The sequence below is a fragment of the Haemaphysalis longicornis genome, unplaced genomic scaffold (genome assembly GCF_048455015.1).
Source record: "Haemaphysalis longicornis isolate Haplotype H1 unplaced genomic scaffold, Haemaphysalis longicornis Haplotype H1 scaffold_9, whole genome shotgun sequence".
Classification (NCBI taxonomy): Eukaryota; Metazoa; Arthropoda; class Arachnida; order Ixodida; family Ixodidae; genus Haemaphysalis; species Haemaphysalis longicornis.
In genome coordinates, this window is record NW_027526460.1 from 2,041,774 (window position 1) to 2,056,743 (window position 14,970).

Below are 14,970 nucleotides of genomic sequence, written 5' to 3' on the forward strand. Positions count from 1 at the left end.
AATGTAGTCTGCGTCATTTATAGGATGCTTTATTATGTTTAAATGCTCCTGCGTTAGTTGTTTCAATTCTGTGTGTTTTATTTGTTCAATATGTTCCTTATTTATTGCTAAAATATGCAATCATAACAATTCACTATTTACGCGTAGTCTCATAATTTCTTTGTATAAGGTAGGTAATAAAAAAATTAGGTATCACTCCTGCTAACAGCTGCAATTAAGCTATTTATGTGTATGCTATCAATAACAAGGGGTCCCACTACAGTTTATTACTCTGGGACCCCTTTCTGCATTGACTGTATTCTAGTGATAACAACTGTGACAACAACAATAAAGTTCTATTCTATTGTACAGTCGTTGTTCCCGGTGTCAAACAAAATAGACCAAAAAATGCGACCTTCCCGTAAAACTTGAGCGCGAACCGAGCAGCAGTTCGCTCAAGGAAAAAATTTGAAGTGTTCCAGTTATCGCTGTAACACCCTGTATATTCCTATGACACAGAGTATCTCCAGACCACCCGCGGAGTATTCACGGCAAGTCTGAGACTGCAAATCGAAGAGTCCCGATTTTATATGGTGCGCATAAAAAAATTACAAAGTAACTTGACAAGCCAGCAGCTGCCGGTGCTGTCACCTCGAGTCTTTACTAATGCACACACAACACAATCAGACGACTAAGACATATTGTTTAAGTATTAAGTAGATTGCCTTACTGTGAAGTGTTATGGATAGAGAACACAATCATACCGTAATGACACATACAATGCAACAAACAAATCAAGGCAATTCCAGATCGTCTTCGGGCATGCAAGTTCCCCTTCAAGTTTCATGGATATGAACGCGGACACAAAAATTCACTGTCACTTACCGCGTGAAAGAACCATTGATTGCGCTTCATGTCACTTATCGCGACACTGCATCAAGAATACTGATGAAAGCGCGAATAATAAACACCTTGCAGCAGCGCAACACAAAACAAACGCAGACACCGCGACACACATCTACAATTCTACATACATACATACGTTCGTGATTGCACGCCGACAGAAGGCAAAGTCATAGCCAAACCGTAAGTACGCCATAACGCTGCAAGCCAAGCCAATTAACAAGCCAGGCCAAGCAGGAAGCAGGCCAGCCAGAAAAACTCCAAGAAAGCTCTTGCTTGCCCAGTAGTCCAAAATTACTACTATCCGAGCAAAGCTCAAAATTCACCAAATACCTCCATGCCGAAAATGCACGCAGTTTCATCCGTAGCACGAAGTTGCACAGAGTGCCCGTTTTCTAACTTGTGCGCGGTCGGCCCATTGACTGACACAGTGGTGGCCGCAGAAATCACGTTAGTCCAGTCTAGCTGGTCAGTGCGCACGCCAGTACCAGCAGCGATGTTTGTCGCAACACAGCCCGGACGTCTATCATAGATTGCGATGTCTGCACTTCTTTATAGAGAGGGAATGTTCTACACAGCGTGCCACATTATTTTAAATGCAGATCATTTCAGTAACTCACGATGTCACCCGCGTTGACGTCCGTAGTCCGCACCGTCGTTGTCCCTACTAAATAAAAAAAAAATACTATCCAGCGCCCAGTTTCGATCCCTCGACCCTGCGGGCGGAACGCAATGTACATGGTGCTCTACCCACTGCGCCACAAAGCCGACACAGAATGGGACGCTACGAACGCGCCTTATATCGTTGACTCATTCAAATTACTGCTGACGAGCGCTCTCTCGTCAGCAGTTGCCACAAGTGCAACAACATTAACGTAACGCAAACTACTTAACGTCGTGCGCCCCCGGAAATGCTCTGCATTTGATCGTGCCCCTCGCGAGGGGGATGTTTCACTGCTTCTTCTCTCGGTCGCGGGACCCGTGGCGCCATCTGGCGGAGGCGCGGCACAACTCGTAGCACTTTGAAAAGATGCGGCGCCAGCCAGCTGTGTGTGTGCGTGCCGCACTTGTACAAATGGCGAGTGCATTGGCTGTCCACAGAGCAAAGCATTCGTGCAAGTAAGCCAGTCAGTCAGTCAGTCAGTCAGTTAGTTAGTTACTTAGTTAACAACTCTGCAAGCATTTGCGTTTCTTGCTTTGTAAACAAAGCAAAACACGCAAGAATGACGAAATTTCCTTGACTCATTCAAACTACGTCAAGAAGCTGCTGATACAACGCATTCACTACCACCAACTCCCCAAACACTAAACGTTAACGCAATACACCCACCCCCTATGTGACGCATTTACTCGAGTCCCCCTCGCGGGGAGATGGGCCCAATTTGTTTCTTGTATTTGACTAATGTAAACGTAGCCTCGTCCATCGCATCGAGTTCATCTGGCACCGCTGCGGCGTCCTCTTGCCCCTCGGCGACAGCGCGCACCTTCGGGGGTTTTTTCTTGTCTCACTCACGAGACAGCGCAGATAGCGTAGGGTTACCAACTCTTCAATGCAAAAAGTCTGAACGGAAAAGGGGGGGGGGGGGGAAGGGAGGGGTCAGCGTGCACTAACTTAAATCAGTGTTCTTTGTCTTTAAGACCGACCCATCGCTTGTTCGTTGCTGCGGCCTTTTGAAGTGGTACTTCAGCTGGCTACATGCTGCTCGGAACACTTCCTCTTGCTGGTGAATGTACTTGTGAAAGCTGTCACACTTACCTCGGAAGTTCAGCTTTACCCATAGGTCTGCCAGGACAAGACGTGCTATCTTCGTGTTCTGTAGCGTGACCCGCCTTGTTGGCGTGCATTGGATCACAAAAGTTGCTAACTGGACGGTCCGGAACAAATCCGGGACATATAGCTATCCCAAAAGGGGCAGCGCGGCGCTCGGAACGTTGCATGAAAAGTCGGGACAGTTCTACGAAATCCGGACGGTTGCTAACCCTACTTGGGCCACGGGCGGACTCGACTCTCCTTCCGCGCTCCCCTTACGACCTTCGAAATACCGGCTCGGAGCATGGGATTTTTTCTGACGACGCGTAGTTGGGGAGGCTGACCGCACGAGGGCAGCACCACCTCACCGCAAGCACCGCGTCGCCGTGTCTCCTCGCAAGGCAAGAGCAAGGCAGCTTGAGTGTCGACAACATAACCAGTGAGCTTTCGGAATTTCCACATAAAACGAGGCAGTTGGTGTAACTGATGGCCCAGATTTTTTTTTGTTCTGGTGTATAAACGATGTATACACAAGGCAGTTTATGCAATAACATCAGAGCAAAAGTTGTTCACGCACCGTGACACAAAGTTTTATTTTATGCCCAGCTTTATGCAATTTTGGGAAAGATCGAAGCATATCCCGTATGGCTATACCTGAATAAGAAAGCAACACACCTCGCAAAAACTGCCTAATCTAGACTTGTAAAACGCAAAAAATTACACCAAGGACGAAGGACAAGCGCTACTTCCAGCTAGCATTTATTTGTAGCTCAGGGATGTGGGTTCGATTCCCGGCCACGGTGGCTGCTTTTCGGATGGAGGCAAAAAGCGAGAACGCCTGTGTGCTTGAGATTTCGGCGGACGTTTAAGATACCCAGGTGTCAAAATTAATCCGGAGCTTTCCACTACGGTGTGCCTAATCGCCTATGTAGCGTCAGTGCATTTACCCCATAATCAATCAGTCAGAATTTATTCGTAAAAATGCTCATATATTACTCAAAAAATGAGCACATCAGCCAAAAATTAGATTCTTCAGTGTATATAGCCATCTGTCAGGTAACAAAATGGCAATATGTTTTTACACAGCTCGTGTTCTTAAGTACAGATAACAACTAGGCAACAACCGACAACTGTGTAACACCCGGTACCATACACAAAAAAGGAAAAAAAAAACTGGTTTATTTCTCAGTCATAGGAATAGGTAAAACAAAAGTGAAATGTTCAGCAAAATCTGCAGCTGAGCATAATTTGCGGGTCAGCGGCTGTCTTATGGGTGTGCTTGGCGAGCAACATCCTGCTGGCGGGTCGCTTTGGCAAAGGTGTACTGGCGTCATTTCCGTGACAGATATGACGTCAGTGAAATCTTGGGGTATCGCGGCATAAAACACTTTTGTGTTAAAATACAAAACCTGAAAACGAACAACCCCAAGTATAACATACTCTTTAGTACTAAAGGTTGCTTCCCCGCAAGAAGACCCTGTGTGCAGGGGTGCACCCTTTACAGGCCACTTGCTTCATTGCAGTGGCATCATTTCCACGACGGATATGACATCAGCGAAATCTTTGTGTATCCGGGAATAAAACGCATTTGGGCTAAAAACAAGCCAGAGAAAGCAGGGTGCGGCCATTTGGAATTATTCAAGAGCAAGGTAAGCAATTTATTTGGCCGATAAACCTAATGACGGCATACTTATGCGAGTGTGACCAAGGCAAGCCATCTAAAACGTCCCAATGGTTTCTCTTGCGAGCTGGTTTTTATGCTTTGCTGTCCCTAGTCTCATTAAGGAGAGGCTTGCATTCGCATCTCCGGCAATGTGCACCGAGTTGCAGTGTATATATAAAAAAATATATTCCTCGTGAGCTGTGTTCCTACCCAGCTGTGCGAGTTTTTCCTGTTGATTTCTCGGAAAAATTGGTGAGACCTGGTTATTTATATACAGCTTGGCAATCCTCCTTGACAAATCGTAAATACGATTGTTGAGTGGATAGCAGTTCAACGATGAGGCTTCAACTGACCAAATAACGCTACCCTGTTTGAAGGCAACAGCACTACCATACGGCGCTTGCTATGTGAATGCAGTGATTTTAGGTCATTGAATTGAACCTGCAGAACACCAAGCCATTTCTCCACAATGCGGTCGATCTTCAGGACGTCTTTCCAATGGCGCCACCATTAGTTTTCACCGCTATGAGTGCTGGCCAATGTTACTAGGTTAGATGCTGGCAGCTTACTGGACAACAGTGCATATTCATCGGAGGATGTGCAAGCATGCACTTTCCGCGTCACAAATTGTCACACATGTGGCTGTAACCAGCGCTGCGGCGTGCCCACTGCACCTGTGAACGCGCTTGGCAGCGGCGGAGCAAAAGTGGGCTAGCAGCGCCACCCCCAACTTGCGGCGGCAGGCAGCAAGACACCCATTGAGGAGGAGAGTAGAGCACCCTGCACCAGACAGGGGCCGCTGTGAGCGCAGCACTTTTCCTAATAAAGTTGCCAGTAGCGCACGCTAGGGTATCAACAAAGGAGTGGTTATTTCTTGACCTGTTATCACCCAGTGCCTGCAGCACACTGTGCCAATGATCTAGGGGCTGATGCTGAGATGAGGAGTAAAGACACAGCAGTGATGAATGCATCGATTCCTTCTTGCCTTTTTCATTCATTCTTCTGTTCGTTCGTCTTGACGTTTGTTATGACATTACCAAAGCCTTCTGTGTGGGCGCCTGTGGCTTCACTTGTGATTCTGGCTGTTGGTATCTCGGTCAGGGCGGCGACGCTTATGTAAATTGATGATTACGAACAGCGATTGTCATAAGCATGGCATCTTTCCCAATGAAAATGATGCCCTGAACCACCAGGGCATGGGAAATGGCGCTGCTGCTTGTGCGACAAGCATCAGCACAATGGGCCTTGTCCTCACTGTAGTGAGTCAAGCCGGGCTGAAAGATCCACCTTTTTCATCACGCTTTTTCAAGATACGTTTCCCAGTGGCCTTACGCCAATTATTAAAATCACAGATGCTAGGACTGTTGCTTGTTCGTGTGCTGTGCATATATTTGTGTGCAAGTTATGGATGATGTGCAAAATGTTCGGTTTTGAAAAGGAAAAAAAGAGAAAAACAAACATCAATTTCACTCTTTTTCGTTGCATGCAAATTTCTCAAACAAAAGTTTCGAGCAGCCTTCAACCCTACGTTTTCCCATACGACCCTCAGAAGGCTTTTTTTTTTGTAGTAAATTAGTTCCTCGACCATTGCCAGGGGGCCACAACTCCGCAAGATTCCATACACAAGTTTTTCCGAGTTGTTACAGGAGCCAGAAAGCAGAAAAATTCATGGACCGTAAAATCATAGTGCAAGCTGCTGTGGGGGATTATCTGCTACCTAGGCCCATAACAAGTGGGGTATGGACAGAGAACGTATGGGACAATCACGTTATATCTGAACAGTCATCTGATGTTGAGAGAGAGATTGGCTTTATTGTTTGAGGACATCATGGATGCCCCAGTGGGGAAGAAGAGGCACAGGGAGGGAGGGAATGATGGAGTAGTCACAGCTCAAGGTTTCATCTGTGCCACGGTTTGAAAAGTCAGAAATCACTTGAACTGGCAGTGATTACTCGATAGAGTGCACGTGGTTCTGTAGGGCAACAGGTACACAAGAATTGCTTGATTGTAGGGTTTAACGCGCCGACGCAACGCAGGCGATGAGGCATGCCGTAGTGGAGGGCTGCGATTAATTTTGACCACCTGGGGATCTTTGACGTGCACCGAAATCTCGTACACACGAGCGTTTTTGCTTTTCGCCTCCATCAGAAAAACGGCTGCCGTGGCCGGTCATCGAATCTGCGACCTCGTGCTTAGCAGCGCAACGCCTTAGCCACTGAGCCACCGCGGCGGGTAGGTACACAAGAATGGTTATAACGGAAGTCTGGCCAGGCTACTCCACCAGCTTGTACAGACCACTGCTCAGTGTGCCCCCCATTACAAATGCGTTGCCAGTGCTCGTCCTCACCTGTGGGCAAGGACCAAGTCCCAACCAGTTGTGAAGTACATACAGTGCCAGATCAAATGATAGGTGTTAGAGGTGCGTGTACGATTATCATGTGACCTGTTGCGTTGGCTCAGTGACTAAGGCGTTGCACTGTTGAGCACGAGGTTGCGGGTTCGATACCCGGCCGTGGCGGCCGCTTTTCTGATGGAGGCGAAAAGCAAAAACGCCCGTGTGTACGAGATTTCGGCGCAGGTTAAAGATCCCCAGGAGGTCAAATTTAATCCGGAGCCCTCCACTACGGCACGCCTCATAGGCTGCGTTGCATTGGCACGTTAAGCCTTACAATCCATCAATCGATTATCATATGGGCAGATGTTGGATGTGTGACCTGGCTACATTAGGCAAAGACCCTGCCAATATATACGGCAAACAAAGCTGCACCAGTATTTTTTTCCACCCAGTGACAGAGGACATACCCACACGCAAGATTGGTCAAGAATGATGTACCTACCACAGAAGGAATGAAGGGTGGCTTGTGAAATCAGAAAGTCCATTTTCACACTTCATGCACTCTACAGTGAAAGCTCAACTGCCATTTTGCACCCCATTAGGCCACAAAGTGTACCTTTTACCCTAAGCCCAAACAACTTATATTACTGGGAAAGTTAAGTACAAAATGGAACAGGACAAACGAGTGCAATACTAGAAACACAAACACATTTGTACATTTTTATTTAGCAGCAAAAAGTACATTTGCACCTCTGCTCATTCTAATTTTCCAACATTGTATTGAAAACTGTTCCGCCAGCAACAAACAAACAGGAAAGGCAGTCCCTACGGGACAATTCATGAAAGGAAATGGTGGTGATGTGATGCTTCGGTACAACTAAAAAAAAGAAAGCCTACCACAGCAAATGGCACAGGTGAAAACAGAAGAATGTGGATATACACAGTGCATGCTTGGTCTTTTTGCTTCCTTCTGGAAAGAGAAAGCTTCTGTGCTACGGCCTGACATCCCGGAGGGCTTCTTCCAGGAGTTCTTTCTGTTGCAGCAGGTCATCGTACCGCTTCTGCAAAGTCTTCTCTCGCTCAACTTGACGGTTGACATCTTCAGTCAAGGCCTGCATGATTTCAATCAATCAAATTATGAGCTCCACTTTGGCTAAATTTTCACAGCCATGCATATAACCACACATAATTAGGAACAACCATATTTCAGCTGCTGGCCTCGCCACATCTGGCCCTTGTGCTAAAGCACAAACACGAACTGGTGTTACCCCTTGTGGTACCCTGTTCTGTCACACAACGCAACACGGCTGTACCTGCCAACCTGGGGACTTCGAAAATCGATGTCTAGTCCCAACGTGGCCCAGCGTGATCACTCACGCTGAGCGGTAAATTGGGCTCGATAAGAATTCAAGTGAAGAGGCGCTCCGCATGCACAACACTGTCTTCATTGCTGTTGCCAAATAAGTTGCTCACAGTCCTCGGCTTCTCAGCAGCACGAAGGAAGCTTTGGTGCTTAGCAGTCGCCAAATGTAGTTTTAAGCCTCCCTTACCGCCGTGGGCCACGCTCACGTCGCATGCGCAAGTCGTGCAAAACCCGAACTGTTCGCCTTTCCTGGACGGCACGAAACACGGGAATTGTGAAGTAAAAAAAAAAAATTGTAAATACCGTATAATGCGGAATATAGGTCGAGATTTTTTACAGAAAAATTTGCCGAAAAGTCACCCCTCGACCTATATTGCAGTCACTGGCAGTTGTCATCTGGCGACTGGGCAGCCCATCAAGCCCATCCAAACCCCAAAGGCATTATCGCCACCACCATCAATCGGATGCGATGCCATCTTTGTTTTGTTGCTTCTCTCGCTGCCGGCGAATGTGTGCGTGCAATTTTCTTCATGCTCAAAATGAGTCTAGGCACTTGGTGCCAGTTTACAGCAGCATTTAAAAGAAAAGTTGGGGGTTTTCCAAGGCCAATGACGTGTCCACCTTGCGCCAGTTCGGTATCACCAAAAGAAGTGTTGCTAGCGGCGTTAGCTGAAGGGGCAGCTCTCGGTATGCAAAGCCTGGAAAGCCTTGTTTCATGGGCGCTGCTCTGTGCACCTGTGCTGCTGTACAAAGGGGCAAATTTTGTCCGCTAGCGTCGTGCGATGTCTCTACGAATGAATACTCCAAGATGTTTGCTGACCGCCTGCACAGACTGGCTGTCGCTTGGTCTGCACACGAGTGTCCCATGCTTTGCGCTCGCTTCACGATGACATCGTCTTGCGAGTGTTTAAGAAGTGCTGCATAGGCAATTCTCTTGACTGCACTGAGGACGACCTGCTGTGTGGGCGACAGCGAGCCAGAAGCAGTCGTACGACGATACTTCAGACAGTTTTAAATGAGTAATCTGAGACGAAACAAATTAGTCTCAATAAAACAATGGTCGGTACCTTTTTTTTTTTTTTTTTTCATTTTTCGGCTACAAGGTAAGGGGGTCCGACCTATATTCCGCCTCGACCTATATTCCGCATTATATGGTACTTCTTGGGTTTCCACGACGCCATGATGTCAAGATGTCAAGAGAGCTGTGAAAACCAGAATGTTACTACGTTCAGTCCTCAACGCATTGTACCGACCACATGTGAACAAAGTTAGGCTTGCACACTCCGTGCACACAAACGGCTTGGATTCCCATCCAACTTCGGCTAGCTACCCAGCTTGTGACGGCAATTGCATTGCGGCTGTGCTGCATAACGCAGTTCTTTTTTGTTGTTGTTTTGTTTTCGAGATGGGGGTTGGGGAGATTTATGGCTGTGCCCGTACAATCGGGTGAATAGGTAAGAAATCGGGAGTGTTGGCAGGTATGCCCGGCTGTTGTGGTCCGCTGTCGGGCACCGCCCAACAAGGGTGCTCACGGTTAAATTTTGCGGGTGTTTTCACTGCGACACGTGCGCATTCTTTGTATACATGATGTGCCATCTCTTGATGGATAAGTGAACTTTGTTTGTAGAAGTTTACTTTTTGCACTAGGGTGCAGCCCGATGTTCAGCAGGAGGCCTTCTGGATCCCAGAGCGTTCTCAGTTGTGCGCTGTTCGCTGAGAAGCATGGCCGTTTTTTCACAGCTGGTGCATTTAGCGAAAGCGATGATGAATTTAGTGAGGAAGAGAATTTTCACCGTGTGCACTTTATGCTGGTGCATTTACAAAAGCGTCGATTACTTTATTGTGAGGGAGGGAATTCCACACCTCCATCAGATATAGTGACAACAGTGATTCGACAGAAGCGAGTGCTCAAACATCGGCGAAGGAGGTGCGTGCAGAATGCAAGAGAAGAAATAAATATCCCCCGAGTGCTTTTTGCATATATATGTGTTTTTCTTTGCGGCTCCGGAAACTGACAAAATATTTTCGGACCAGGACGGCCAGAAATGGGATGAAGGTTTCGGACCACAAAGGGTTAACAAGAATCACGAAAGGTAGGAATGAGGAAAAGCAAAAAATTGTGAAAACACACAAGGTTCTACATGCAACACTCTCAGTTGATTAGCCGTGTCAGCACTTAACTTGTGAAAGGACGGCAGCTGCTTCATCGACCAATCTGCATTACTAGGTTATGTTTTCAGAGCAGTTCAGCTACCTTGCTAGGTTCAAGGTGGTGTTTAGAGTAGCAGTACAGCCTCAGTCAGAAAAAGGCAAAGCTTTGGAACTGTAAAACGTCATCAGGTTCCCACTGCTCGCAGCAGCTCATGTTCTAGGCAAGATAACGTGCATCTTTCGAATGAAAAAATTTGCATAGTGTGACAGGCAGAATTGCATTTTGTTTTCGACAGGGAGAAGGGCAATTCCACAAATGGCACTGATAATGAAAAAAGTCATAAGCCATCATGCTCTTTGAAGGTGGATGAGCAGTGAAGCCTTTTAGCACATGATGCCGAGGTGGCACAACATTTGGGCACAAATTTTCTGTTGTTAAACACAGTAAACCCTTCGTGGTCCGTTGTCGGGCCATGCCTGGCATGGCTGCACACGGCAACATGGCCATAGTGGTCTGCTATCGGGGGACAGCCGACTGGGGTGTGCAAGGTTAAATTTTGCTCTCTCTGTCACAGGTGAGTAAAAGGTCTGGCCATTCTGGTCCGGACCTTGTACGCATTCTTCAGACCGCAAAGGGTTAAACCAAGCTCGTTCAGAGATAGCTCGGTTTTCACGGTGAGAGTGCACAGCGAACTTGGATGCAGCCAGCGCGTTGTTGTTATTTTCCAATGGCTCTTTTCCGCCCCCATCCCCCTCTCTGCACGCCTGGCCTCAGAACAAACAAACAATTAGGTACTTTCACTGCGCAACTGCACAGGGTGCTGGCCTGACTTGGGCCGAGCCTGAAGGTCAGACTGGCGCAAAGAGGAATGAGCCGTTTTCTGGATCCCTGTGGCACATGCGTAAACTCACAGAGGAGGAGCGTCAAAGCGCAACGCTTGCCCAACAGCGTGCGCCCCTCCCCTGCGTGTTTCAGTTCCGAGGCGCACGCTGTGGAACGCAGGGCGGCAGCCCAGAGGCGTTCACACGGCGGCAGCCTTCTGCTGGGCAGGCCACCTGCTGCACTGGCGGGTGGAGCGGACAGGGGCTCACCTCGACCCTCTTGGGAATGGCCAGGGCCTCGTGCTCCTGCAGAGCCTGGAAGGTCTTCAGCTCCAGGTGGGTCTGCTCAATCTGCTCAGCCAGCTCTTGGATCTGCTTGATCAGGGCCTGGCCCCGCGACTGCACACACAGGGAGGGGGGGCTCAGGGCACGGCTAACGTCACAGGGGGGACCGAGCTCCCCCCCGTGACGTTGTGACATTGGCATCCCTGTGGAATGCCGATCACAGTGGCTGCACAATTACTTCTCCCACACTGCTAGCTTAATCTAGGCTAAGCACTCGTGACCGTTATCTGACAGCCCTGTGAAGTGTCGTTTCCCCGTCTGTCTCGTTCTTCCTCCAGGCCTCAGGGACAGCACACACACCTCAGTGAAACAGCACTGAAAACGTCAAGCCTTCTGGGTGAATAACAGCGAAGGCAGCCGCAGAAAGATGCTGCTGTGCCCTCAAATGGAGCTGCACAAGAGGCCTCTACTCCTCTCGGGTGCGTTGGGCAGAAGTGGCCGCTGCCATCAGAGTGGCTACCCGGCTGGTGGCACACACCTCAACTACGGCAAGCTATTTATTCACGTGCGCACTTATGCCGCAGAGGTCGACGTTCCAAGCTTGCACAGGGTTGCCCACCTGCTTTGCAGAGCGCATTATCCGCAAGATTGCATCTGCACACATTGCAGTCCAGGCGCTGCTGTTGCACATGTGAATTAGCCACTGACAGAGATGCACTGCCAACAGCAGCCTCCATGAGAGCGCTGCGGCCTCACTATGTCACACGGGCCCCCCGCAGAACGTGCCTGGCTGCTGCACAGCCCTCCCTTAGCGATCACTATTTGCCCTCTCGCTGAAGAATTGATCCTTTCTGAATTTAATCTTTCGTTCAAATTATGTGAAACACCCTGGGTGTGTGCATGTACACTCATGCCATGCACAGGGTGTCCCAAATATCATGCACCAATATTTTAAGAAACAGCAATGACGTTACTCAAAGAAAACCTAGTGCAATAGTGCTGTTTCGAGTACAGTGGACTAGCGGCCAGTCATTTTTTCTTTAATCAGATTAATTAGGCAGTTGTAATTAATTATCCAACTCGAGAAGTACTCACCCAATTATTATAGCGTCAATGAGGCACTTGCAGGTACCCACGAGGGGCATCTAACTGCGGTATTTTTAGTGACGTACTAATTGCAAACTTATTTATTGCGACTGATAAAGAGACCCCAGAAAACATGAAAAATACCCCGTGACGGTGCTCCCACCCGCATCATATAGAAACGCTCCTAAACAGGCTCCCTTTGAGTTAGCCAGAATGAAATAAAGAAAAGAAAAACATAAGAAATCGCGACCAAGTTCTTCGTTTACCTGCCACACGTGCCCCACAAAACTTGCTGTTGCATCTCTTTCCAGCCAGCATCAAGGGGATGCGCTTTGGGCATGTGACAGGCAAAGCAGCTGCGTTCGATCAGCCTACTTGTGGCGTTGCTTTATGATGCGGGTGGGAGTGCCGTCCCGTGGTATTTTTCATGTTTTGCAGGGTTTCTGTATCAGTCGCAATAAATAAGTTTGCAATTAGTACGTCACTGAAAATACCGCAGTTCGATGTCCCTTGTGGGTACCTGCAAGTGCCTCATTGACGCTATAATAATTGGGTGAGTACTTCTCGAGTTGGATAATTAATTACAACTGCCTAATTAAAGCTTATTAAAGAAAAACTGACTGGCTGCTACTCCATTATGCACTAGCTTTTCCTAAAGTAATGCCATTGCTCTTTTTTTAAAATCTTGGTGCACACACACACATCCATTCCTAAGAAAAAGACATTTTCACAAAGCAATGTAGCTTGACAAAAAAAGAAAGAAAAGAAGAGAAAGTACATTCGTACAGCTACCCGTGTGTGCAACGAGGATATGCCTTTAAAAAATGGTGCCCACGCGAAGGAGCCTGCCCGAGGCTCGTGCCGCTCACCTGGTATCCCCCGAGCAGGACCCTGAGCTTCTTCTCCACCTTGGCGGCCTTCTTGGCCTCCCTGGTCATGTGGCCCCGGTTTTGCTAGAGCAGGGGGGCAAGGCAGGCGGGTCAGCTGCTGCGAGGAGTGGCCCGCCTGGCCGGTGCTCACCTCGAGGCGCTTGTCGAGGGACTCGATGCGGTCCTTCTTGGAGGCGAGGTTGGCGCGCGTGTAGCGGTTCTGGGCAGGCAAGAAGAGCACCTGGGCCAGGCACTCGTCCCACACCTGGCAGTAGGCCTCCAGGCTCAGCTCCCCGTGGCCCATGCCCCGGCGCACCACCTCCATCTCGGCCCGCAGAGCCCCGCCCGCCTGCATGCGCGTGCCCCAGGGGCCAGGGTCAGTCAGGGCCGGGGAGAGAGAGAGAGGGAGGGGGAGAGGGGGGGCACCCACCGCGTCCAGCTCCTCCCGGCTGTACTGGTGGTAGGGGTGGCGCTCCAGGTAGGCCCGGTGCTGCGCCTCATCCGCCACCTTGGCCCCCTGCTGCTGGGCCCCCGTCGGGTGGTGCAGCGCGTCGTGGTGCTGCATCACCAGCATCTCCTGCTTGATCAGCTCCTCCGCCTTCTGCAGCTCCGTCAGCGGGGGCTCCGTGTGCGCGGGCCGCAGCACCGATGCGTTCACGTCCAGCGGCCGTGGCAGCTGCCGCTGCACCGGCTGCGACTGCAGCTGCCGCTCAGCCTCCACTGCGCCAAGGTTGGTCCCCGTCAGAGTTGGCGCAGGGCTTCGCCACGTGTGGGTTTTGAATGCACGCCGAAATGTTGACACGCAGGTTGTTTTCACACTTGTGGGAATCATGCAAACCCACGATCACAACTTGGTACGCAGCTAGCAGACAATGCGCCGACGCGCTTTGACACAACGGCACAGCTCTTTATCGGTGACAGGGTTCGGCTGGGCGCCGGGAGACGGCACTGGCGCTTCAGCGCGCCAAGGCGGCGTGCCTCGAGCTCTCCGCCTTTGCACACTGAAACTTTGGTGGCACCAGTGGCAAGGAACCACTTTGAGCACCCATTTCAAACAGCAAAGTTTAATGAGCTGTAAAATTATTTCCAAGCAATGCATCAAAAAAAAAAAAAAAAAAAAGCTTTGATGATTTTATTCACTAGGGTTCATAGTATTGGAAAACACAAAGATTACAGTTTTATGGCCAACATTGTTTTGTCTATTGTTCCACCAAAACGGCTAATTACCTCTAATTATCTGAGGAACTAATTGACTGACTAAAAAAATAATGGCATACCGTATTTACTCGCATAATCCTCACACTTTTTTTTTCGGAAAAGTCAACGCGAAGATAGGGGTGTGAGAATTATGCGGGAAAAAAAAAAAATCCGGTGCACAGTGTTGCCAATTTGCCTTCTGCCAGTCCTGCTAAATGTAGTGGTCGTTTTTTGTATATGTAATCTCAGTGTTGCGAACAGCAGCTATTTATTTTTATTTTATTATTTACAACGTAAACAGTCTCCCATCGATCAGCGATCATGAAATTGCCGCCTTTGCTTTCTTGCGCGTCGTCATGTGCGTGCCCTACTCCAGTAACGCACGTTGAAGTCGGTGACGCTGAAGTGCCTGCCTGCAGCGCGGTTGCCGTGTTCGATCGCGTACTCTATCGCTTTCAATTTGAAAGCGGCATTGCAGCTGGCGTTCTTCTCCATGGCGAAGCGGCACCAAGCACAAAACAAAGAGATCAAAAAGTTCTCAAAATGGCAGCGAGCTATCCACCACTG

General features: G+C 48.9%; 2 protein-coding genes across 2 annotated transcripts in view; both read right to left on the minus strand.

Annotated features, from left to right (window-relative positions):
* LOC144153836 (activating signal cointegrator 1 complex subunit 3-like) overlaps positions 1–1,003 on the minus strand; it is a 136,420-nt gene extending 135,417 nt beyond the window's left edge. The window contains exon 1 of the mRNA XM_077685565.1: positions 865–1,003. Coding sequence (XP_077541691.1) covers positions 865–880 — 16 coding nt within the window. The 5' untranslated portion in view covers positions 881–1,003. The remainder of the gene's footprint in view (positions 1–864) is intronic.
* Positions 1,004–7,336: 6,333 nt separating this feature from the next.
* Positions 7,337–14,970, minus strand: part of Cdc5 (cell division cycle protein 21) — a 39,328-nt gene continuing 31,694 nt past the window's right edge. Inside the window, exons 10-14 of the mRNA XM_077684038.1 lie at positions 13,637–13,926; positions 13,358–13,555; positions 13,207–13,290; positions 11,237–11,365; positions 7,337–7,742 (exon numbers count right to left, since the gene is read on the minus strand). Coding sequence (XP_077540164.1) covers positions 7,623–7,742; positions 11,237–11,365; positions 13,207–13,290; positions 13,358–13,555; positions 13,637–13,926 — 821 coding nt within the window. The 3' untranslated portion in view covers positions 7,337–7,622. The remainder of the gene's footprint in view (positions 7,743–11,236; positions 11,366–13,206; positions 13,291–13,357; positions 13,556–13,636; positions 13,927–14,970) is intronic.